At 51.0% G+C, this 26,314-nt stretch overlaps 1 protein-coding gene and 1 pseudogene across 2 annotated transcripts in view; both read right to left on the bottom strand.

Moving 5' to 3' along the window:
* The window catches only part of PEPD (peptidase D), a 110,943-nt gene that overhangs the window by 47,559 nt on the left and 37,070 nt on the right, over positions 1 to 26,314 (bottom strand). Inside the window, exons 7-9 of the mRNA XM_084905647.1 lie at positions 23,169 to 23,213; positions 13,344 to 13,419; positions 11,962 to 12,008 (exon numbers count right to left, since the gene is read on the bottom strand). Of these exons, the coding sequence (XP_084761773.1) occupies positions 11,962 to 12,008; positions 13,344 to 13,419; positions 23,169 to 23,213 (168 nt within the window). The remainder of the gene's footprint in view (positions 1 to 11,961; positions 12,009 to 13,343; positions 13,420 to 23,168; positions 23,214 to 26,314) is intronic.
* LOC311633771 (large ribosomal subunit protein uL6-like) lies at positions 24,835 to 25,411 on the bottom strand (annotated as a pseudogene). Its single transcript has one exon. The product of its transcript is annotated as a large ribosomal subunit protein uL6-like (transcript).

The following is a 26,314-nucleotide window of genomic DNA, read 5'->3' on the forward strand; positions in this document are numbered from 1 at the left end:
GCCGGCCTCGCTGGTGACCAAGCTGTTCCTGCCTCACAGGCTATTGCTTAACATCCTGACCTGTTACCTGTGTCCTCCTCCATGCATCTGCTCTGTTGTCAGGTGTGACTGCTTTGCTCTACCCTTCACTGGCCTACATCAGAATGCACCTGACCTGATTGCCAGGCTGGGAGCAGCCGGGTCTGGTGTGGCCAGGCCCGAAGCAGCGGTTGCCAGGCTGGGAGCGGCCAGGCCCGGAGCAGCAGCTGCCAGGCTGGGAGCGGCCAGGCCCGGAGCAGCGGCTGCCAGGCTGGGAGCGGCCAGGCCCGGAGCAGCCGGGTCGGGTGCGGCCAGGCCCGGAGCAGCAGCTGCCAGGCTGGGGGCGGCCAGGCCCAGAGCTGCCGGGCCCGGAGCGGCCGGGCCCGGAGCAGCCGGGCCCAGAGCAGCCCAGAGCAGCCGGGTCGGGTGCGGCCAGGCCCGGAGCAGCAGCAGCCAAGTCCAGAGCAACTAGGTCGGGAGCAGCAGTGACCAGACCCGGAGCAGCTGGTTGTGGAACGAACCAGAGCAACAGAGGCCACGCCCGGAGCAGCCAGGCCCGGAACAGCTCACTCATCGCCTGCCCCTGCCCCACGGCTGTCTCTCAGACATGGCTGGAAACTTTTGTGGGAACTTGAGGGTCTGCTGAATCAAGTGATGAAGGCTTAGATCTGGATGTGTTGAGTTAGTATAGGGCTGGGGTGTTGATCTGTGAGTGCCTTGGGTGGGGCCTGGATGAGGCTGGTTGACCTATTTGGAAATGTCTGTTGTGTGAAATGTATCATTGGGCATGTGGAGGTATTATTGATATGAGAAAATGCTAAGTAACAGATTTACTATCTGAAAAGGGATTTACTATCGGGGAAAGGGAGGGAGGAAGAGACTGAACATAAACTACACCTATGGATGAGGACAATGGGGGATGGGGAGGGGGCGGAGGGTGGGGTGGGAACCTGGTGGAGGGGGGAAGAAATGAGGAACCTTTGTAATAATATGAACAATAAAGATTGATTAAAAAAAAAAAAAAAAGAAAAAAAGAATGCACCTGACCTGAGTCTTGCCACCGAGGTCATGGCCCTCCGCAGCACCGCCTACACCGGGGCTAAAGCAGCGGGCGCGGACCACTGGTGGTCTATGAGGTCCGATAGGTTGGCGACAGCTGAGCTAAAGAACTCGTGAGTTAACACCACCCAGCTCACACCTGTTCTCAAGGGGCTGCCTTCACCTGAGCCACTACCCCAGCTTTGGGGCTGGCAGGATTCCGCTGTCCAAAGTACCAGAGAGATCCTCAGAAAACCCTGTTACTCTCAAGAATAAAGAAAGAATTCTCTAAACATCAAGGCAAGAAAACAAAAAAGTTCCCTAGAAAAAAGCATGAAGAGAATTTGCCTAAGCTCCCTGGCAACAACGGAGGGAGTGGTTTCACGGAACAAAGATTCAACCCCCAGTGAAGCCATCCTTCACGGAGGCGGCAACAAGAGGACTCTCCACGTGCAAGGTCAAAGCCGAGCCTCAGAGCAGCGACTTTCCACCAAGAGCCGTAGCGGGCACCCTGGCGTGCCTGCCGCAGAGTCCGTCAAACACGCAGTACCTGACTAGTTAGTCGGGGCCCTGACCTCTTTTCCTTAGACTGTCCAATAAAAAAATGACAACAGACAATACAACAATAGCTGTCCAGTGTGAATGAGTCAAAATCAGACCTAATGTTTTAATCAGGTCAGCAAAAAACGCATTTTTTTTGTTGAACTTCAGTCATGTGTCTGGGTGCCATGAGACGGAAAAGGCTCAGACCGCTGTGGTGGGGGGAAGAGAAAACACCGCACAGCTCAGGGTCCGCCCTGGGCCCAGGAAGACAGGGCTTCCTCCAAACAACTGCCATCCCAGTGACTCTAAGACGACGCAAGTGTGGGAACTGACTGATGGGCAGAGAAGTTACGCAATAAAAAACCAGAAGACAGGGGAGAAGGAGACGTGTCCACGCTAAACTTCTTTTCAAAGTGAGAAATCAATGATCTTTTTAACTAAGATAGAAAACGTAGAGAAATACAGCTCGTATTTTCTTAATTTTAAAGTAATTCTACAATAAGAATGGGATGTATGTAAAAGAGAACAAAGCAACCTCCACCAACTTGCTAACGACACAAAAGCTTAAAAGTGAGCAAAGCAGAACAGATGCCAGAAAGCACCACGGGGACGGGACTGTGGCTGAGAGCCAGCACGCTGGTCCTCATGACAAATGCCAGGGGCTCACCGGTCTGGGAGGCGCTCGGTCTGGAACAGGAAACTGTCCGCAGTAAACAAAGCCAGACACAGAGGAGTCAGCAAAGGTGCACCCGGAAAGATGCAACTAAAAGAACATTTAACAGCAACACAACTCCAGATAAAGCCAGATCCAGGCACAAGGGTTAGTCAGGTCAAAAGGGGTTCGTTCGTGTAAGCTGTATACAGGTAAAATGTGCAATGAAGATGTAGTGATCATCAACCTGAATGCTTCAAACAACTGGGTATGGAAATGAATAAAACAAAAACCTATGGGAATCACAAAGAGGGATGTACAAAACTTCCTCTCCTAACACTGTGGTGAGTGTGTGAAACAGAGAGAGGAGGCAAGCGATAGAACAGGATAAGGAACCTGATTTAAGGCGCACTGAAGTATGAGCTCTAAAAATAAAAATAAAAATGTTTCTAAATAGGTCATAAAGAAAAAAAAATCTCAAAATTAAGAAGAATAAGATTTACATACACTATGCTCTCTAACGACAGTGGTGGCAAAGCCAGAAACTAACAACAAAAAGTTAACCATGGCAGTTAAACAACCACGTCTATCTGAGAATTAGAAGAAATGCTCTTAGTTCACTCCTTAGGGTCAAATATCAAATCAACCCAAACTTCTTAGGATGTGGTCAAGGCAGCATTAGAAAACGTAGCAGCAAAACTCATCTCTTGCAAAAGAAGAATGACAATAAGCGGAAATTCAATTAAGTAAAAGATAGATGTTCAAAACAAGGTCAGGACGGGAGGAGAAAGGAGTTATTAAAACTGGGAATCTCTGAAGCGGACAAGCAGCAGAGCTGATAAATGCTTATTTAAAAGCAGATTTTATGAAAAGACCACAAAACTGATGCAAGCCTGGCAATGCTAAGCTCTAATGAAAGAGCACAGATACATACATTAGGAATAAGAAAGGAAACACAATAACAGATAAAGAGGAGGTACTTCAGGAAATAAAATAACTCCATGCTAATAAGCTTAAAATTCTTGCTGAAAATAAAAACTTCCAGGAAAACATACTGTTTTGACTCTAAGAGGATGGAGTTAGATTACAACAACTCCTTAGGAAAATCTGGGATGTTACTGAAGACATTCTCCCCAAAAACATAATTTCTGACAGGACCCAAGGACGTCTTTAATCTCCGAGGAACAGACAGCCCTGTGCTTTCTAAATTGTTCTAGAAAACATAACATTGTGGAGAGTTTCCCATCATGACCTAAAAATATGGATCTCAAAATATGGCAAAGAGAGTTTGAAACATATAGCTCAATCCCCTATTTGAATCTACATAAAATGCTAGTATGAACAACAAAGCAATCCTTTATAATGCTCACAGAGGCACAGCAAGTGGCAGACCTGGGACTCAAGCTCAGGACACCAGTCTCTACAGAGACGATGCTCTAACCACTGGGTACACTGCCTCTCCATTTCAGTCCTGCAGTTCGTTAAGACAGTAATCCGCCTGACAAAGCAGAGTGTGTGCCATGGAAGCCATGCTGGCCATACACCAAGAAGACGGTCAGGAAATTCATCTCAGGCACACCAGCCTCCAATCTTGGTGTCTAATACCATTCTCCAATAGAAGGAAGCAGGGCGCCTCCGAGAAATGGCTGACTCCAGGGCTGCAGTGGGAAGTATACGAGATGAGCCTAGAGCATCTGGTGGTGGCAGAGAGTAAGGCTGTGCTCCAAAGGCAAAATGATGCGGGGGAGGAAGGGATGTCAGAGGGGCACAGGAGCCTAATGAGAGGGTCCCGGTGACCAAAGCTGGGATGATTTGAGCAACAAAATAAATAGCATAATATCAAATCATAATCCAAAGTGTAAAATATAGATCCATACAGATATAAGTAAATAAACGGCTATATAAGTAAGTGGGGAAGAAGAGCCAACAGTGTGTGTAGCGCCCCCTCCCCCGGGGAGACAGAGCGTAACCCCACTCCTATGTGCAGGCTGTGCAGAGACTTCCCTCTGAAGATGACAGTGGGAGACGGATTCGTGGGGGGGAAAAACATCGGAAAAACTAAAATGGAAGGACAGTCTACAAAATACACAACCAGTATTCCTGAGAACTGTCAAAATCACCAAAAGCAAAAACTGCCACAGCCCAGAGGAGCCTAAGGGCACAGGACAAGTGTGATCCGTGGCATCCTGGGACAGAAGCAGGACGTCATGTGAACGCCAAGGGAGCCGGAATGAAGTGTGGACTTCAGATAATAACGATGTGTCGATGCAGTTCACAAGTGGTGACGAATGGATCATAAGCACGTTAACTGGGGGAATATGGGTACAGGGTACGTGGGAACTGTCTAGTATTCCTTTTACCTTTCTGTGACCTAAAACTATTCCAAAATACAAAGTTTTTTAATTACTTAAAACACACACACACAGACAGACACACACACACAACACACACACACACACACACACACACACACACACACACACACACACGGGAGATGCCAAAAAGGCCGCTGGTAAAATTCAACGCCCTTTCCTAAGAAAATCTCCTAGCAAGCCATAGAAAAAACACTGCTTCCTTAACTGGCAGTAAACACTTATTGGAAATCAACAGACAGACTCAGGCTCAAAGATAAAACACTGGAGTCAAATCCCAAAGATGCCACTGGCACCATGGTTACTCAGCAGGCTTCTCTCGAGGCAGCTCCGCTGGCCCCGGGGAGGAAGTTTCCACGGGCTTTGTCCTCAACAGCTTCGCAGAACAGGCGCGTATGTGCAGGGAGCTCTCCCTCTGCTTCTCTGCTCACTTTCTGGCTGGGGGCCAGGCTGGTTGGCACCCTAAATGTACCCATTTCTCAATTACTCTCAGAGGCAAACTGAGCTATCCTTGCTTTGGGCCAGAGTCCCACAGCCTCTCCACCCCAGGCCCCAGCTACACTCTCCAACGCCAGGCTCTGCCAAGCATCTTGGAGAGAACAACTCCCTTCCCTGGGGCCAGGTGGTGTGGACAGAGCTGGCTGGTGGGCACACGGGACGGTTCTGCTAGTATGGAGTGGTGCAGCCTCCTCTGAACCCCAAGGAATTGCCCACCTAAGGAGACCCAGGCTCTCTGAAAGGGCTCCGCTCACTGCGGTGTGGCCGGCGGGTGCAGGGCGCGGGGCGGCCTTCCTGAGGGGCACACACCACCGGGGGTTTCCTAAGCTCTCCCGCGGTGGCAACGTGCAGCCTGTCCCCAACAGTCCAGGAAGTGCTGGCAGGAAACCGGCACCAGCCTCACCACACAGGCCAAGAGCTGCTCTCACCACACCAGGCCAGGGTCTTGGGGGCCCCTTTTTGTTTATTTTTTATAAGATTTCTAATGTATTTTTAGAGAGCGAAGAAGGGAAAGGGAGAGGGGGAGAGAGAAACATCGATGTGAGAGCTAAACATCGATCAGCTGCCTCCTGCACATCCCATTCCAGGGAAGGAGCCCACACGTGGGCATGTACCCTGACCGGGAATCGAACTGGCAACCTTCCAACGCACGTACGACACCCAACATCTAAGCCACATGGACCAGGGCATCAGGGCCCTTTTGGAATGAGCCATGCCACAGCTCATCCCTCAAAGTGGCCAACAGAGAGAGGCTCTATCTGTGACGAAGGTCACAGGGCACTGCCCATGGACAGTGACCAGGCCCACAGAGAAGGGCCTGTCGCACCTGTTCTTACCCAGGGTGCAGGTCTCAGAGACCCTGAAGCCCCAAAGGTCCCGTGCAAACCTCAGGCACTTTCATGGGGGCAGATAAACTGAGGGCGCCTCACTGGTGCCCAGGACTGCCCAGGCTGACCACTCCCAGGTGGTGGGAAGCTGGCTGTACATCTCCAGAACCTCCAGCAAGCAGGGAGATGAGAGCCTCTTGCTGATGTCCATCATCAGTGAAATGGGACCTTAATTGAAATTACGCTCCTTCTCTCCAAGCTGTGAATGGGGCATTTTGGCCCTTCCCTGGCAGCTCCTCTGGGATCCGTGCAGCCTGTGCTTAAAGGGCTGCACCCCGGGGGGGAGGTGAGGGAGGATGGGGGAGATAACACTTCAGATGAGGTTTTACATTCCTCTGCTCCACCCATGAGGGCTGAGGGGAGGGACATGATGACCAGCATGCCCCGCACGCCCAGCAGGGAGAGTTCCAGATAACCCAGAGTGAGAAGGGCTGGGCCTCTGAGAGATGGTCCTTCAGTGGTGACAGGGCTCCAGGAGGGACCAGCTGGTGGAGGAAGAGGGTGCTACACTGAGAGGGAGCTGGAGATGTAGCCTGGAGATGAAGGGGGTTGGGGTGGGACAGAGTGAGGGATAAGCTCGTCTTGGGGTGGGGAGCGGTACGGAAAGCAGCAGCATGTCTGCCTCAACTGCCTGTGCTTTCTGCAGCCACAATCACCAGGGCCTAGAGGGGTTGTGGGGTTCCTTTAACTTTCCCCCCTTACAATTACGCTGACCGGAGTTACATTTGTCATCCTCAGAAAGAAAAAGAGGGCCTTGTTCAACAGAACTCAGTGAGGGCTCTGCAACCTGCTCCCCGGAGCGGGTGAGGTGAGACCAACCACCTGACCCAGCACCACGTGGTGTGTGTGGAGTGTGTGCGTGCTGTGTGTGTACGATGTGTGAGTGTGTGGAGTGTGTGCGTGCTGTGTGTGTACGATGTGTGTGTGGAGTGTGCGCGTGCTGTGTGTGTACGATGTGTGTGTTTGTGTGTGTGGAGTGTGTGCGTGCTGTGTGTGTACGATGTATGAGTGTGTGGAGTGTGTGCGTGCTGTCTATGTACGATATGTGTGTGGAGTGTGTGCGTGCTATGTATGATGTGTGAGTGTGTGGAGTGTGTGCGTGCTGTGTATGATGTGTGAGTGTGTGGAGTGTGTGCGTGCTGTGTGTGTACGATGTGTGTGTGTGTGTGTGTGGAGTGTGTGCGTGCTGTGTGTACGATGTATGAGTGTGTGGAGTGTGTGCGTGCTGTGTGTGCATGATGTGTGTGTGGGGTGTGCAAGTGTCTGTGTGGGTAATGTCTGTAACGTGGTATGGGTGAGAGGAGTGTGCGTGTGTGTCTGTGTGTGTGTCTCAGTGGTATTTGTTGGAAGAAACCCCCAGGCTGGGGCTCTGTCCCCCAACCCCAATCGGGGCCCAGCGGGCACAAGAACACACAGAACTGACTGTCTCCATCGGCCCAGAGGGCAGGGAAAGGCAAGGAGACTGATCCCAGGAGCACAGCTGGGCGAGTTCTTCACTAACGACCGACCGGAAGGCAGCGGGAACTGGTCCGGCGGCTGCTGCCTCGGCCAAGCAGAGCCACGCCCAGGCCGTGCAGGGTCTCCGGATGGGCCTGGTGTTCGCCAGGAAGGATCCGGCCCGCGGAGGGCACCGCCATGCCGTCCCCGCACACCTCACAGTCCGTGTGCCTTTCAAACGCCTCGCACAATCCCAGAGGAGCTGTCAGGGAAGGGCCAAAATGCCCTATTCACAGCTTGGAGAGAAGGAGCGTAATTTCAATTAAGGTCCCAGGCTGTCAAAAACATCAAGTTATTAATCTCCTTGTGGCAAATGTGAACCGGGACCTGCTTACACAGCCAATTGAGCATGCTCTAAATTAGTGTTTGCAGGTAATTGATTCAGCTGCCAGCCCCATGCCAGCCGGCGACAAGCTGGTTACGCCACTAACATTAAATAATATGAGCGGCAAAATGGCCTGCCTGATTGGGCCTGCAGTCAGATGCTGTTAGCGCCCGATTTACCCAAACATTAATGTCTTATTGGTTTAACACAATTTACTGCACCTCAACTGCGGAAAATGACTTCCATCCCCTCTGAAACCCCACTCACAGGCTCAGCACGGAGGAGGTGTCTTAATAAATGCCATCAGCTCACTCTTTTTTATTTTTAACATGCCCTCAAGATTTTATAACAAACTTTTGATAATGAAATTTTTGGAAGCAGAAATCTTAGAAGTGGCCTCCCGGTAGCCAGAGTGAGTCTGAGCACCCTGTGCGGGCGGTGGCGTGCCTGCCGTGGGAACACAGCCTCCCTCTGCCCCACCCTCGCTCCGCGCCCGACCCGCAGGATCCCTGCCTCCTTGCCCCGGGCCCGTTCTGGGCTGCGGTGGCCATGCCCCGGGGGATGTCCAGCTGGTCCGCACACTTCTAGCCCCGGAGCCGGCGGCTTCCCAGGGATCCGTGCAGCCTGTGCTTAAAGGGCCGCACCCAGGGGGAGGTGAGGAAGGATGGGGGAGATAACACTTCAGATGAGGTTTTACACTCCTCACCTGGTCAGGAAAAGGCCAGTGTTCACAGTGGCACCGACAACAGCAAAAAAAAAAAACAGCTCAGGACATTTTATTCTTTCTCTTGACATTGAACTCACCCCCACGTGTGTCCTGACGCCCGCCGTGGGCAGACACTGCGGTACACGGGGCTCCAAGGACAGAGACCGCGACGCTGACCCCAGCACGGCGCAGCGACAGCGCAATGTGCCCTCTGGCCAGGGACACCCCGGGGTGTGACAATGTCCTCACACAGCCCACCGTCTTCAGGGAGTGACACCCTCTGTCTGAAAAGGCCACCCACCCACCTGTCCTTCAGGGGCAGTCTGTCTCTTGCACTTAACATCTCTGCTTCAGCTCTTCCCCAGAGCAGTCCCCAACTCCATCCACCCTCTACCCAGAAACCCCTGCTCTCAGCGCGCAGGGGCCCTCAGGTCGGGGCTTGGGGGCAGGCACCTCTTCCCCTCTGTCTCCCGTGACGGCCACAGCCGGGCACAGGCACAGCAGGTGCGCTTGGCACACACACCTGGCACACAGGCCGAGTGAACGCCGCACAGCACCCTCAGGGCAGCTGCTCTGGCCACGATCTCATGTCTCTGAAAGCTGCCACGGACCCAGAGGCAGCAGCAGTGCGTTAGCCCAGGAGTGGGGGAGGGGATAGAGGCCGAGCGGTTTGAAGACAAAGGCAGTTCTCCCAGGGCTTGGCGTCAAGAGACCCTCCTTCAAACAACAGCCAAATGCAACTCCTGGTGTGAACAAACCAACTCAGGGAAAGACAGCTTAGACCAATGTGGACTAGCTATTGGTGATATGGAGGATCTACTGCTCACTTAGTTAGATGTGATAACGACGAGGTGGCTATGGAAAGGAAAAAGGTATCCTCATCAACAGAGCCGCCCGGGATGCATTTACAGGAGAAATGTCAGACCTGGGACTTGGTCTCAGATACTGCAACCAAACAAAACTAAATAAAAATCCTGGTGGGGACTTCAAGGTTCATTCCACTATTCTGGGGGTGGCAGCAGTATTTGCAATCTCCTACTAAAGGTAAGAAAAAGACTGGCATTACCGGGAGGGGGTGGCGGGTAAGGAGGTGGAAGAAGTACTCCCACAGGCCCCTGATCCAGAGCCCACATGCAGGCCTGTCTGGCTGCAGCGGGCTGGGCTCAGGGACCCGGTGCGGGAGAAAGCTCGGGCCCCTCCCAGGAGTCACCTCCGGAGCTCGGCTCCCCGCAGCACCGGGCACACGGCGGCAGGCTGCGGCGGATGGCAGGGATCCACACTGGGCATCAGCTGTGGGTCACTATGGGCCAATTAAGATGAGACCAGATTCCTGGGACAGGGCCAATCTCAGCCTCCCCCTCCCCCCGCCACCCACCACGTCCCTGGTAGCAGGCGGACAGCTTCCTGTCACAGAGTGAAGACACTGGGAATCCCGAGCAGAGACTGCACTGAGCAGACCACGGGAGGCCAAGGCTGGCGCTCTGCCTGCCCTTCCCCATCCTCCTGGGTCCCCGCTGAAGCATTACTCCACCCCCCAGGGAAGAGGAGAGAAACCTGGGGTTCCCTGCTCAGCACTCCTTTCAGGGTTAGACGTTGAGAAAGACATGTGAGGGTGACCATTAACGCCCTTGCTTCCCACGGCTGGCTCCGTCCGCACCCGCCCTCACCCGCCCTGGCGACGTGGGCCGGCCAGAAAGGCTGGGGGGGGCGACATGGAAGCAGAGCGGCCTGAGGGCGCCCCCGGCGGAGTTGGGCCTGCGAGGTGGGCGAGGGAGGCAGCGCCAAGCTCTAAGGCCAGGCAGGAGAGGGCAGCCAGGATCGGGATGGGGGCCGAGGGTGAAAGGTAACTCTTTTTCCTGTCCTCACAACACCTCTGACACCAATGTGTGGGTTTCCCAACCAGCAGCTCTCATTCTCCGTGGGCACCAACTGGGGGTCCTACCTCTTACTTCTGACACTAATGGCCAGAGTGAAGGTCTCCATCCAGCAAGAATAATCCCCGCTTCAGACATAACAAGCCCAGGCCTCTCGTACTTCTGACTGACTGGCTATAAATCTGGGGTTCCAATGAAATTTGCCAGAATGGCGCACAGAACTCAGGGAAGCACTTCCTGTACTATTACCACTTTCTCATAAAGATTACAACTCGGGATGAGCCAGGGGGGTTGATGCACAGGCCAAGGTCGGGCAAGGCGTGTGGTGCTTGGACGCCCTCTGGGAGCCCTCCTCCCAGCATCTCCCCTGCCTTCACCAGCCTGTGGAGCAGTTTTTATAGAGGGTCCATACGGAGGCACAAATGGAAAAAATCACTGGTCAGAACTCAATCTCCAGCCTCTCTCCCAGTCACGAGCACTTCATTAGCATAAACACAGGTGTGGCTGAAAGGGGCTTATCTTCATAAAAGCCAAGCAACCATAAACACAGGTGTGGCTGAAAGGGGCTTATCTTCATAAAAGCCAAGCAACCGGAATGAAGGAACAGCCAGAACAACCCAAACAACCGGTCACTATGGTGTGCACTGCAGTGGCCAGCCGGCCTGATCAGTCCCCCTCAACCGCCACGGCCCCTCCCTCCAGCTGGCCCAGCCCCGACAGCCCCCATTAGGACCCCACCTGGGCATGAATCCGTGCACTGGGCCTCCAGTTATGGACAACAACAGACTCTGTCACTGGGGGAATTCTGAGGGTTTTAGAAGTGCTGTGCCAGGAACTGGGGCAGAGACGAAACGTGGATTTCCTACTATATCACATCACAGAGAGGGAAATACGGACTTCCTACTGTGTGACGGGGCAGAAATGGCAGCATCTCCCTGCCCTCTCCCCAGGGGAGCTTCCAGATGGTACAGTCACTGGAGGTGACCCAGGACAGGGCGGAAGGAGCCCTTGGAGCAGCTGGGTCTGACCAAGGGATTCTTCATGCCACTGCCATAGCGTGCTGAGCCCAGGCCTGGGGCAGGTGAGGACCGGGCAGCCCCAGGAAGCCTGCACAGCGCGGCAGGCCAGGCCGGCAGAGCTCTCCAGAACACTTTATGAGCCACTTAGCCATCCTGAGACGGCACTGTCCTAGCAGCAGACATAATGACCGTGTTTACACATAAATGACAGGCTGTTTCACTAGCGCCCTTCAGTCACAAGAGCAGCTTTGGTAAAGTTTCCTGCAAATTGCACAAACAGAGTCCAGGAGTGAAATGATGAGGCACTAAAGCAGCCTCAGAAGTAATCACAGACCATTACCATCAAACACTCTGCCAAGCACCAGCAATGTGGCCTCGGTCGGAGGAGAAGGCTCTGCCCACGGTGCCCAAGCCCAGCTCGCAGTCCCTGCAGTGAGCCGCGCCACTGAGGACCTCCTCTGCGACTTGCTCAGGGAACATCAATTACTGTGTTTACATCTTCATCTTCACCCAGAGACACACAGCAGCTTACCTTTCCAGTTCATATTCTTTCATTCCCACTTTCACAGCCTTCATCACCTGGAGGGTGGATATTAAGCAAAGACATATTTATTAAGAAGTGGCGCTGCCTGATAAATAAGGGACAGCACTTTTTCAAAAGAATCTCTTCTTTAAAAAAAGAAAAGAACGTTATGTGCACACAATGGTGCAAAAATGTGACAAATTAGGAAAAAAAAAGCTTCTTTTATTTAACCACTCAAGCACTTCCAATCAGAAGCCGATAAACACCCAGCACACATCTGCGGCGGCTGATGGCAGGTAAAACTTGATCAAGACATCTGTGAACACATAACGCTCAGAGCTACGATGACTGACCTGAAAGGTTTCCTTTGTTTAACCGCCATTAAAAGAATATATGTGCCCCCATGCTCATTGCAGCATTATTTTACAAGACATGGAAGCAACCCAAGTGCCCATCAGCAGATGAGTGGCTAAAGAAGTTGTGGTGCATTTTTACCGGGGAATATGACCTGGCCATCTAAAAGAGAGAAAGGAAGTTTACCATATGCAACAGCATGGATGGACCCGGAGGGCACCGTGGGCTCAGTGAAGTCAGTCAAAGACAAATACACTTTGATTTTATTTATAAATGGAATCTAATGAACAAGGAAACGAACAAAATTGGAACAGACTCATAGATAGAGAGAACGGACTGATATTTACAAAGCAGTCACAGGATGGTGACGTACAGCACAGGGAGTTCAGTCAGTAACACGGCAGTAACTCTGCTCGGTGCCAGTGGGTACTTTGTAAAATATAGGACTACCTAACCACTATGCTATACACCTGAAACTAATACAAAATAATGAGTGAAAACTATAGTTGGAAAATGAAATTTTAAAAAACAGAGAAAATGATTTCAGACAAAAGAGTCTGTTGCCCACACATGACCCTCGTCTGTCTCCTGACACAAAGCAGGCACCAGGCTATCCCATCACCCTGACCACCGTCACTTCCTCATTTGCTCTCGATCCTCAGCGAAGTGGGAAGGTTTGGGAAAGGACCCGGGAGGATGGTTAACGGAGGACGGTAATAAGTGTGCTTGGACCCTAGGTGAAAGGAGCTGGACCTTTGGGAATACCAGGAAGGAAGCCCCACCCCCTGGAAGTGAGGACTTCTTGCTGGGAAATTCTCGGGGGTGGGTGCCTTAACCTCTGCTGTCCCTGCCCTGTCCCCACTGGGGAACAGAGGAGAGACTGGCTGAAGCGACACTTCCTGCCTGATCCACTAGCACTCGGGACTGCAGCTGCCCTGAGACCGTCCATCTTGACACTGCCCTCTGGCCCCACACAGCAAGGCAGCTCGCCCAACACGGCCAGATGGCAGCGTTCCGACAAGTGGGGCCCCGCTTACCTCCCGGTGGGCCTCGCTGGAGATCCTATTGGTGTAGCGCAAAACCTCCAGCTCCATGTCCGTCTTAAAGACCCGGCTGCGGGGAAGGAAAAACAGAGGGAGAGTCAGGGACTTTCAGCAGGAGTGGGCTGGACCTTCAGGGAGAGCCTGGGCTGCCACACCTGCCCAGCCTGGGAAGGACCCCAGGGCCAGGCCGTGCCCAGCTAGGCTGCAAATGGGCTGCCCGGGCAGGGGGTGGCGGCTGGGTGGGTCCCCAAACTGCAGCAGTGAAAGCTACACGTCCTCACCTAATGCCAGCCTCGGATGTGCAGGCTGTTTCTAGTTCCCAGATCAGAGGCTGCTGTGGGTGGCAGAAGAAGCCCAGAGACTGTTTCCTCGTCCATAAAAATGAGGAAAGATCTACATGGCGAGGCTGTTAGACCCGAATCCTCAGTGTGTCCCTCCCAGGGCTCTGCCCAGCTGGCTGAAGAGGTCCCCCTGCCCGGGCAGCGCAGACACACCATGAATCAGAACTGCCTGAGATGGGGCAGGACGGAGGGGCGGCATGGTGCATGAGTGAGTGTGGGAAGAGTGTTCTGCTGACAGAAGCAGGACGAGGAGCAGACAAGAGGAGACAGCAAGGGGAAGAGGGCGCATGTGGAGCAGGAGATGCAGCCAAGAGACCCCGCTGACCACCAGAGACCCAATGTACTTCCTGCACCGAACTCCAAGGAGTCCTCCAATAAACTCCTATCCATCTGCCCAATATGGTTAGGTTTCTGGTCTTCGCAATCAATCTCATCCCGAGTAAGACTCACACTGAGAAGCTAAATAAATGCTTGCTTTCTACCTCTACCATGTCAAACAAGCAACTGCAGGTCCGGGCATCAGAGTGGCAGCTGGGCCAGGCGTCAGGAGCAGAGTCTTCAGCCATCCCTCACGGCCAGCGCTGCACTCTGACCCCGGGTGACGCACCTGCAACAAAGCCACCTCTGCCTCTTCCACAGGGAACGCCCTAGCGCCCTCAGCGCCCTCAAGAGCAGCAAACCAGAGAGAAATGTAGCAAAGGCAAACCCCCAGCCCACTGAGGCTCCTTCCACACGGACCCGCTTTCTTCCTGAGGGCAGACACTGACCCTGCAAGTCTGCTCTTTGCCATCATAAAGGTGCCTGCACCGGGCAGCTGGGAGCCACTGGGCTGCTGGGGAACAGGAAGCATGTCCTGTGCTCCGGGGGGAGGGTCCAGAGGCACGGACAGGACTCAGGCGAGCAGCTCAGCTCCAGAGATCCGAACCCGCTCACAGGATGACCATGCAGCCCTGGTGTACTGCTCCCCACTGCGTCCTGCGCACCAGCCTGAGGGACTGGGGAGTGGAGTGGGCCTCGCTGTGGTGACAACCCAGGTGGGCACAGCCCCAGCTGCAGCTGCCTCTGGCCCTCCGCCTCTCTGTTCAGCTTAGACCCCTGGTCCATCCTTCCAGCCACCACTCTTGCCAACAATTTAGACGTGTAGGCCTTGTGCCCACCTATCCACACAGGCTTAGCTCTCTCCATGAGAGTCAAACCAGAGCCGGAGCCTGTGAGTGCTGCTCCAGGACACAGGGGCTGCAGGGAAGACCTGCCTGGGAGTGGATGGCACAGTAGCTCTGTCTCCAGCCCACAGCCTCCCCCTGGCCCCACTCTGCAGTGAGTTGCCAGGGGGCCTGCGGGAGGCCTCCTCTAACTTGCTCCATCTTGCCAAGATCTCTCCCCTCCCCAGCTCAGTGTCTCCCTTCCCTTCCCAGACAATGAACGAACGAACGAACGCATCTGTTGGAGAGCACAGAAGCCAGCAGTTGGGTACACTTTTGCCTTATTCAGACAACCAAACCTTCCCTGCCCCTTCGTGCTCTCCTCCCTCCCACCCCTATAAGGGAAGGGTGTCCTCTTCCAGGCGAGGCTCAGCCCCTCCTCCCACACACCTGGGCTCAGATCCCAGCCTCAAGCCCTCCATCCATGGTCCCTAAGACTTAAAGCTCCATGACCTCATTTACCTCCTCCTCCTCTCGCCAAGCTTTACCCCCCACTACCCAGCCACATTTTGGAAAGGGGACAGAAACAGTGCTTGCCTTGGGAGAGGAGTGGGAGCAGCTTTTGGAGTGGGACCTGGAACCTCTTCCTCATCTCCTCCCCTCCTCTTCCCTCCCCTCTTCTCTCTTCACCCCACCCTACCCCACGCTCTGCCAGCTGCCCTCTCACCCCAGCTGCCAAACCCAGAGGCATCAGTGGCTCCAGAGGAAGTGCCGCCCCTGGCACCCCTCCTCATGTCCCTGACAGTCCTTCCCTCCCCCCCACCCTTGTGCCCACCTATCCACACAGGCTTAGCCAAACCTCCATGAGAGTCAAACCAGAGCCGGAGCCTGTGAGTGCTGCTCCAGGACACAGGGGCTGCAGGGAAGACCTGCCTGGGGGTGGATGGCACAGTAGCTCTGTCCCATCTCCCAGCTCCCACAGTCCCTCTGGCACAGGTCCCCGGCGCCTCCAGCTCACAGTGACAGAAACGCCCCCATCCGTGTGCCCTATCTCAATCCCAGCTCTGCCATCGCCTGCTGTGCAAAACTTAACCAGCATCCTCCCAGACTCCGCCCTGTCCGTCCATTGCTCCCACATCCAGGTGATGACCACGGACTGTGAATCCCCCACCACCTCTCTCAGACCCTCGGTGTCTCTCCATCGAGACCCCACTCTCTTCAGCCTGGACAACCTCGCCTGCCTCTGCTGGCCTCCAAGCCTCCAGGCTGTCTGCTCCCGGACAGGCAGAGCTTTAGAAAATGCAAACCCAACCTTGCTTTCCTTGCTCAAAACCTTCAGTGCCCTCTGGACGCCCTCAGGGTACAGGTAAAGCTACAGGTGAGTCCTGAGCTCTCCAGGCCCCACCCGTCCCCACGGCGGACTCCTCTGCCGGGAACCTGTCGGTGCCCCTTCGGTGACCTTTCACCCGCCAGCGCCCACAGAAAGGCACTTTCCTCAAGGTGGAGGGGCTCCTCCATCCCCCCACAGGCTAAGGGCTCTGTCCCCAGGCCTGTCCATAGGAATCCTCCGTAGCTGTCACATTGTCATCTCTTCTTCAGCTGGGTCTCCTCCCCGCCGCAGCCCAGGGCCACATCAGTGCCTGGCCCAGAGCAGACACAGTCCCTGCGTTAGAAATAGTATCTGGGCTGCGCACCAATGCTGGAAACACCCTCCTTCCAGCAAAGAGAGGCAATGGCCTCATTTCCAAAGAAAGGAGGCCTCCCAGGGGGAGTTCACCAGGTCCGTGGGAGTCACTCACCTGGCATGCCCTGAGCAGGACAGGGCTCTCAGACCAGACTCCCCCACCACTGCCTCATCCCCAGCCAGAGTCTGACCCCAGGAGCCCACCTCACAGACCCCCACAGCCTCTCCCCGCAGCCTGAGCACCTGATCCAGGAGACGAGAAGGAAAAGCTCACAATCTGCCCGAGGAGCAAGGAGAGTCCCCACCACGCTCTCCTCCCTGCAGAGACCCGGCACTTCCGCACCGAGGACCACAGTCCTGCCGCGTCTCCAACGCCCCTTCAGGGAGGGTGACACACTGGGCTCCAGCTGGTTTTCTCAGGGCTGGTTTTCTTTTTTCTTTTTTTCTTTAGGGGAATGACTTTTTAAGTCATATTAAATAAATAAAAAAAATCAAATTGAATCAGGGCAAATTAGCCCACAAAAGCAGTTCTCCGGAGAGACTGGCTGGCCGAGCACTGGCCTGGCCCATTTAATCCGGGTGTTAAAGGCCCTGAAAATAGCCGTCTGCTTGCACAGGCTTTCCCAACTGCCCATGGGGCACTCTGCGCCTGATGTCCTCCTGGCACCAGGCATACCAGCCTGGCCCAGTTATCTCCATGACACAAGCACCAGGAACTTTTTAAAAATATATATATATATATATATTTTTTTTTTTCCATTGATTTTTTACAGAGAGGAAGGGAGAGGAATAGAGAGTTAGAAACATCCATGAGAGAGAAACACTGATCAGCTGCCTCCTGCGCACCTCCTACTGGAGGTGTGCCCGCAACCAATGTACATGCCCTTGACCGGAATCCAACCTGGGACCTTTCGGTCCGCAGGCCGACACCCTATCCACTGAGCCAAACCGGTTAGGGCAAGCGCCAGAAACTTCGAAGATTACTGTAGTAAATAGGACTTTCCGGCACTCTGCAGTTCCTCCCTTCCTGAGGAAAAATTCACCCCGGAACCTGATGAGGAATTTCCATTACCGTACTCCTGAGCTCCGAAAGGCAAGGCAAGGGGGACTGCGCCGAGGTCCTGCCCTGCAGGCCCAGTGGCCTCTGGGGTGAGGGATGCTTAGTGTCACACTCAGCCCCAAAGGATGTGCATGTCATGGTTGAAAATTGGAACTGCAAGGTTTCCATCCCTAGGAGAGGAGAAGGCCACTCCCCCATGAAGCATCAAGGACAAGGCCCTGGGACAAGACCTCACAGATGCCACCTGAGAGGTCTGGACAGCAGGCAGGGCTCTCCCCACAGCAAGAGGAGGTGCCTGGTGTGCTGGGACACGGGCACTCAGGCAGAGGCCCCGGCTCCTGGCCATGCAGTGAGCATCACCCCTCCCAGGGCCGCTCAAGCACACGGCAGCACCTTGGGCGGGGGAGGGGCAGGACCAAGGCTCAGGCCTGAAATGACAAAAACCGGACTACGCCTGGACTACGCGGAGATTCATTTGTGCATTCCCTCCCTCCCCCGCACCTCCCGCTTAAATATTCACAGGTCACAAAGCTGCCTCTGGGCATGAAACCCAGGATGAAGACACCAATTAACAGGTCAGAATGCTCCACAGAGGAAATCAGTAGCAAGACGGGCTGGAGTATTTCCAAAATCAGTCTCTAAGCATCAGAGTGCCACAGTGTTCAACAGAACCCACCTGGAAGGACAGGAATTCCGTCTCTCCTGCAGGTGAAGGTATGGGGGATGGGTCTGTGGAAGAGGCGGATGGGAATTCTATCAGGGCCCCCGAGACCATTCCTTCCACCCCCCAGTGATGCAAAAGGTGAAATTCCAGAACAGCAGCAGGGACAGCAAAGAAAGAGCTGGTTGGAATTCCATATCTTCAAGAGGCTCTATGAATAAGTCTTCTCAGAGAAACCAGAGCCATGAAGTAGTGATGGCTTAGTGCACTGAGTCCAGCGGGTCTAGGACCGGACTGGGACCAAGCAGACGAGGGCCACACGCAGGGGAGGCGCCCGGCCAGGCCCTGAGGCTCCCACAGCCGGCTCCTGCCTTCTGCACACCATATCTCAAGTTCTCACTGTGCTGAGAACCCCACTTTCCACTTGGGATTCTTATTAACTTAGGGTTGAATGCCTATATGTTTGGAGTCAAAAACAGCAAAAAGTATCCTTACTGAAATAGTGTTCACATACATATCGAGAATCTAGGCCATCACCTATGTGCCTTTTCTAATTTGGGATGTAGATCCTGGTGTGCTCTGCCCCTGATCCTCACCATCTCTGGAACATAGCAATGGGGTAGAAATAGATCTGTTACCCACTGCCTGATTAATACATGCAAGACACCTTCGCTCGGTATGATTACCGGTTCTAAGGCCGGCCGATGACTCAGTGTCACAGTCTCACGTCAAACCCAGGAAGGCGCACGGAACGTGCTGACATGCCAGCTTCCTGCGGAGCTTCTGGGGGAACTGAACTCAAATTCCGGGCACGCTGCTATTAGACAGCGCAAAAGCATCTCCTTTCATTTCCCAGCCTACCTACAGATCAATTTAATCATCTGCAGAACAAGAAAAGAGAAACACAGCCTAAATTATGGAAGTGAAATGCCTGCTCTTATTAAGTTTCAACTTTTGACCTCCACATTCAAACTGCAATACCCAGCACAAGAAGAGAAATTATCAGTTATGATCTCGTGTTTGGGGGAAAGAGTATGATTATAGAGGGATTTACAGGAAATCAAAAAGGCACCGCTTGAGAGAATGGAAACAATAAAGCAGTCACCAAAAGGAAATGAATGGCACCAAACAAAATGAGAGGAAGCTCGAGAGCACGGCAGAGGCTGCCGCGGCCTCCCCGTCAGACAGGCTCCGGGGGGAATCCCAAAGCCCAGCCCAGTTGCTAAGCAGGAGCTGGGGTGCATGTTGGTGGCAGGAGGCATGGTGCTAGCTGCACAGCCCCTGTCCTCCCACCCCCAACATCCAGGGCCTGACACAAGACCCATTCAGGGGTCTGACACCCCTGCCTGTGCAGTGGCCAAGAGTGAACTGAGAGAAAGGCTGACCTGCAGGTAGGCCCCGCCCTACAGGCGCTCCTCAGAGCTGCGAGGGGCAGCCCAAGATCCCAGGGCCATCAACCTGGGCCCAGCTCCTGGCTTTTTCCTGGGCAAATCAACTGTCCTGTCACCAGGAGCATGGGGATAATCAGAGAACCTACCGTATAACACATACAAAATACCTCTTTAAATAAGCTGACACGTGTCAAGGGCTTAGCACAATACCTTGCACACAGGAAGTCTCAAAAGGTGACACACTTATGCTCTCATTGAATTCTTTAGCCACCCAGCCAGGGAAACCGCTTCCGCTTTGTAGGAGGAAACTGACGCTCAGTGCTGCAGAATGTTTGTCTCCCTCCAAATTCCTGCTGAAATCTAATCTCCAAGGTCTGACCATAGGAAGCAGGACCCTTGGACGATGATCAGGTCATCAGAACAGAGCCCTCATGTGCCTTACAAAAGAGGCCCCAGAGAGTCCCTGTGCCCTCTGCCGTGTGAGGTCTCAGAGAGGACGGCCATTTCTGAACCCGGAAGTGGATCCTCACCAGACACCACACCAGTCCGCACCTTGATCTTGTACTTCCAGCCTCCAGAACTGGGAGAAATGCATTTCCGTTGTTTATGAGGTACTTAGTGAGGGCGGCCCGATGCTCTAAGACACACCCACGCTGGAGTTACAGACTCCTCCGTGTCCCTCTTACAGAACAAGAGGCTGAGGCCCCAATCACACTGGGAGTCAGGGACCCCCCCATCCCCACCTTACAAAGGAGGAAGCTGGGGCTCTGAATATTAAGTGACTTTCCAAGCAGAGTAGGCTGGGGTTAGAGGTTGTATTTGTCTGAGTGGGTGGTTTATCCATTATCCCAGAGAGCTTCTCTCTATGGGGCCTAGAGACAGATGGTGTTAAAAGCATTCAGGATGCAGGGGCCCAAAGATGCATCAACGAGTCATAATTTAAAGTTCAGAAAAGGCCCCTCTCTCCTGCAAACGAGGGACCAGCCCCCATTCCACCCAGACTCCTTCCTTCAGTGACTAGGAGGGCAATGATCATGACTGCCAGGCTCGCACTGTGCAGAGGCCAGCACCCACTCTATGAAAACCCACCCCTGAGGCAGTGAGGACCATGTGACATTTCTAAAACAGTTCTACTGCCATCAAATGCCAAATGAGTCCTTTCTGCTGCTGGCTTTAATAAAGTTGGGAAGTATTCTTATGAACGCAGAATCCACTCCAGAGCCTTGGAAATGTCACTAGAATTAAAGTGTGTTTGTTCCAAAATGATGAACTAATGACTCATCCCTTAAAGATGCTGGCGCATGCCATTTAGCCTTCATCTATAAAGCATCGACTGTAAGCAGCCGCGAGGGAACGCCACATGTGGGATGTGAGTGGACTCGGCCCATTCCCGAGGATCCAGGATTTATTCTTCTGTCGATTGGGGGCTAGAGACGAGCCAGGCATTTGTTACTTTACGGAAACAAGAGGAGACCATGTACTTAAGAACACAGGCCCCACCCTCAGAATGTGGGCCATGACAGGCACTGGGCCAGGGCCGCTGACAGCATTCAGCTGGCAGGCCTGCTTTCCACTCCTCCAGGGTCAGTAGTGATGCCTGCCAACAGCCTCAGATCTTCACCTCTGGCCCAATCACTGGTCCCTGACTCAAAATCACCACACAGAACCTGTGCCTCCTAGCCATCACCATCCTTTGTCTCCAGCTGTTCAGGACAAAAACCCGGAGTCACTTTCAACTTCCCCCTCAAGCAACTGTCACAGTAAGTTCCTGTCAGGAGCATTCCCCTTGATGGACAGTTTACCTCTCAACTCCGTCCCACCACCCTCCACTGCCACCAGAACCTACAATAGCTTCTTTCCTGCAACCTGTTCCCACTCTTGCCCTACAATTGACTCTCCAGCCTGAAGCCAAAATGATTTCTTAGAATGCAAACCTGATCCTACCATTCTGCTTAAATATGTCAAAGGTTTCCCTTGGCTCCCATTTCTCTCAAGACGAAGTCTAAATTGGCACCATGGCCAACCCAGCCCCTGCCCAGCTCTCCAACCCCCCTCCAAGGCACCTGTCAGTGTGAGGCTCTACGCGGGGCACACAAGGCGATCTCCCTTCCTCATCTCCAGCCTTCGAACAAGTTATCTCCTCCTCCACTTCAGTCTTTCCCAACCTCATCAACCAACTCCTACTCACCCTTCAGGTCACAGAGTTCCCAAGCTCCAAGACTAGGTGAGCAAGCCCGCCCAGACAGACAAGGAAAGGTGACCATATGGCCTTGGGATCAGACATGAGGAGTCTACCCACCTCCCAGTCAGGTGATGTTATGGCAAAGGCCCTGCTTTACTTCTCGCCTATATTCAGAGTAAGTGCAGTCATACAGCAAATAAAAACATTTGCCCTAACCGGTTTGGCTCAGTGGATAGAGCAGTGTTTTTCAACCTTTTTTGGGCAAAGGCACACTTGTTTCATGAAAAAAATCACGAGGCACACCACCATTAGAAAATGTTAAAAAATTTAACTCTGTGCCTATATTGACTATATATAAAGTAATTCTCTTGAATAGGAATCAAATAAACACAAAGAAAGTATTTTATAATTACTTTATTATGAAATATTAAGTAAACAAAATAGTGAAAAATTATAAAATTCTTGTCTTGTCTGCACCTACGGCACACCAGGCAACATCACTAGTGTGCCGCGGAACAGCGGTTGAAAAACGCTGGGATAGAGCATCGGCCTGCAGACTGAAGGGTCCCAGGTTTGATTCCGGTCAAGGACATGTGTCTTGGTTGTGGGCACATCCCCAGTAGGGGGTGTGCAGGAGGCAGCTGATCGATGTTTCTCTCTCATCAGTGTTTCTGACTCTCTATCCCTCTCCCTTCCTCTCTGTAAAAAAATCAAATATTTAAAAAAAAACAAAAACACTTTGGTGCTATCAAAGAGCAATCTGATGGTTAGGAAGAAAATTAATGACCCAAGGTTAGGGGTAGGGTTAGGGTTGGGGGGCTACTTCCAGAATCCACAAAGGCAATGCCCAACCTGAGGAAGCTCGTCCTGCTCTGACCTACCAGAAACCAGTTATGCTGCAGGTAGGGCCTGCCAACATCACCAAAGGAAGAAAGTGGGTATAACTTTCTTCTCAACTACTCGAGATAGGTACATGACGTGAGGAAACATGTTTACCTTTCTGGTCGTGTGTCTGATATTTATTTTTAGTCTTTTCACTATCTACTTTAACTGAGCTACCAACAGTTGGCTTATTTTTAGTAGGAGCTTCAAAAGACTGAAAATAAAGGAGAAGATAAGTGAAATTTCATTGACATTCAAATGACTCATGCTTTTTCAAAAAAAAAACAAACCAACAGACAAACAAACAAACAAACAAACAAAAAATAAACCAAAGAAGACAGAAGACTCTGAGAGAAGATCTGGGAACTGGCTTGTCTGATGGGCTCTCTGAGTGGGAGTAGGCAGGAACAGCAGGGTCTCTCACCTGCCTGAGCTGAGCACAATGAACAGTCAAGGTAGCCACAGGTTGTACTTACCATTCCACAATCTCTGGATGAAGAATGGTGTTGTTGACATTGAACCTACAGAGGAAAAACAAATCAAGTTCATTAGGTCTATCATCTCCCAGCAAGAAATACCTCATTCAATACATGACCAAAAGAGGGCCCCAAACTTTAATTTAATGACTTGCTAGCCCATATAAGGCTGCTGTTTATTCCTGCAGCAGACATATGTTGTAACCAATTGGGGAACAAGCTGTCATCTTCCATCCTTGCTAGGCAGACAGTTTAGCAACATATGCACAATGGGTGTCTCAGAAGAAATGGAGAAAGAAGCAGAAGAATATTTGAAAAATATAATGACCTCAAACTTTGCCAACTTAATAAAAAACATTAATCTACACATGCATAAAGCTAAATGAACTCCAAATGGGATAAATTAAAGAGATCTACACCTAGACACATCATAATCAAACTGATAAAAGACAAAGAGAGAATCTTAAAAGTAACAAGAGAAAAGCAATTCATCACATACAGGGAATCTTCAATAAGATTGGTGGCTGCTGCCCGGCTGGCATGGCTCAGTGGTTGAGTGTTGATCTATGAACCAGAAGGTTCAATTCCTGGTCAGGGCACATACCCAGGTTGCAGGCTCAATCCCCAGTAGGAGGCATACAGGAGGCAGCTGATCAATGATTATCTCTCATCATTAATGTTTATATCTCTCTTTCCCTCTTCCTTCCTTTCTGAAAGCAATAAAAAAATATTTTTAAAAAGAGATTGGTGGCTGCTTTCTTATCAGAAACTAAAGAGGTCAGAAGGCAGTGGGATGCCATATGAAAAGTGCTGAAAGAAAAAACTGTCAACCAAGATTCTATGTTCAGCAAAGTTGTGCTTCAAAAATGAAGCAGAAATTAAAACAAAACCAAGATGAACAAAACCAAGATAATTCATTGCTAGGATACCTGTGCTACAAGAAATACCAAAAGAAACCTTTCAAAATATAATGAAAGGATAATAGAGAGTAGTATAAATCAACATGAAGTAAAAAAGAGCACTGGTAAAGGTAGTTACATGATCAAGTATAAAGACAGTATAAATGAATTTTTTTATATCTTTTCTTCTATCGACTTAAAAAACAACTACGTAAAGAAATAATTGTAAATCTGTATTGATAAGCATAAAATAGATAGATATATGATCTGTATCCAATAACAGCACAAAGGAGAGGGGAAATGGAACTATTTAGGAGAAAAGTTTTTATATACTATTGAAATTAAGTTGACATTAATGCAAACTAGATTGTTACATATAAGTTTAAGAAATCATCTGTAATCCCCTGGGTAACAACTGATAAAATAACTAGAACATACAGAAAAGGAGATGAGAAAAAAACCAAAACCATATACTACCAAAAAATCAAATAAATCAAAAGAAAGTAGCAGTGGAGAAGCTGAGGAATAAAACAACATATGATATATGGAATAAAAAACAAAATAGCAGAAGAAAGCTCTTCCTTATCAGTAATTACTTTAGATGTAAATGGATTAATTATCCAATTAAAAGGCAGGGATTGGCAGAATGAATAAAAATAAATATGTACTAACTACATGTTCTAAAGAGACACATTTTATTATTTCCCCAATACATGGCTTCTTACTGCATCTTTAAAATATCACAAATAAATCTGAGGAATCATCACCTAGCTATTTCTATAGGCTAGACAACTTAGATCTCTATATTCATCAGCCTGATGAACTGTTCCTTTTTCAGAAGCATAGATACCATCCCAAAATTTTCTCATATCCTCTTTTCAACTGTTCTGGCTTGCTGAATCAAAGCAGCTGAATTTGATACAAGTTCAATGTCATTTCCTTCAAGAATTAACTCATCTTTTTGGGCTTAAGATACTGAATAAGAAACACTTAACCTTATCCAAACCCTGTAGATGTATTTTTTTTGCCCAAGAAATTTCTGATTTCAACAAAAGAACCAATCTCCGGAATAACAATGGGAAGTGGATGCACACAGACCTCACCTTGTAACAGAAACCCAGTACACCATTGATGATGTCCTGTACATGAAGCCATTCTACTTCACCATTTGTCAACCCAGAGCCTCTTCTTCCTTTTCATTCCAAAGAGGCTGAGTTCTACATCGATGTGAGAGAAGCCCCTCTGAAGGGTGCCTCTGGCCCTCTACAATAACGATGTGTCCCTTCAGAGAGATGTCCACATTTTCTAAAATGTCGACAGTCTGATGCTGAGAATGGTCTTCATCCTCACAGTAGATGCGGCAAAGAGCTAAAGAAGCTTTAGATTCAAAGACAAATCCGTGAAAGGATGGAAAAAGATATACATATGGTCCCCAACTTTCAATGGTTTGACATGATTTTTCGACTCTGACAGCGTGAAAGGAATAAGCATTCAGCAGAAACTGTATTTCAAATTCTGAATGTTGATCTTTCCCCGGGCTACTGACATGCAGTACAATTCTCTCTCATGATGCTGGGCACAGGCAGTGAGTCACAGCTCCTAGTCAGCGACATGGTCACAAGGGTAAATAACTGATACTCCACAGTGTACTGTATTGCCACTGCTTTTGGGATATTGTGTTTTGTACCCTAACATGTCTACAAAACGCACATCTGTGTTTACTGCTTCCTGGTGAGAAGAAAAGGAGAAAAGCAATCACTTTTGAGATAAAACTCAAGATCACTGCCCGACTTTAGGATAACAGAAGGGGTTTGAGCACATCTAAGATAGGCTAGGCTAAGCTATGTAGTTCAGTAGGGTAGTGTATTAGATGTATTTTCAACTTCTACTGGCTTACCAGAATTTAGCCCCATCATAAAATCAAGGTGTGCCCTAAGTGGTTTGGCTCAGTGAATAGAGCGTCAGCCTGCAGACTGAAGGGTCCCAGGTTCGATTTCGGTCACGGGCATGTATCTTTGTTGTGTGTAAATCCCTAGTAGGGGGTGTGCAGGAGGCAGATGATTGATGTTTCTCTTTCATTAATTTTTCTAACTCTCTATCTCTCTCCCCTTTCTCTCTGTAAAAAAAAAATAAATAAATAAATAAATAATAAAATATTTTTTTAAAAAAGTCAAATTGCATCTGTCATGCAAACAGAAACCAAAAAAGACATCAAACAAAAAAGACAAAAAAAGACCAAAAAAGGAC

The sequence above is a fragment of the Pipistrellus hanaki genome, assembly GCF_964339955.1.
Source record: "Pipistrellus hanaki genome assembly, chromosome: 15".
In the NCBI taxonomy this organism is placed as follows: Eukaryota; Metazoa; Chordata; class Mammalia; order Chiroptera; family Vespertilionidae; genus Pipistrellus; species Pipistrellus hanaki.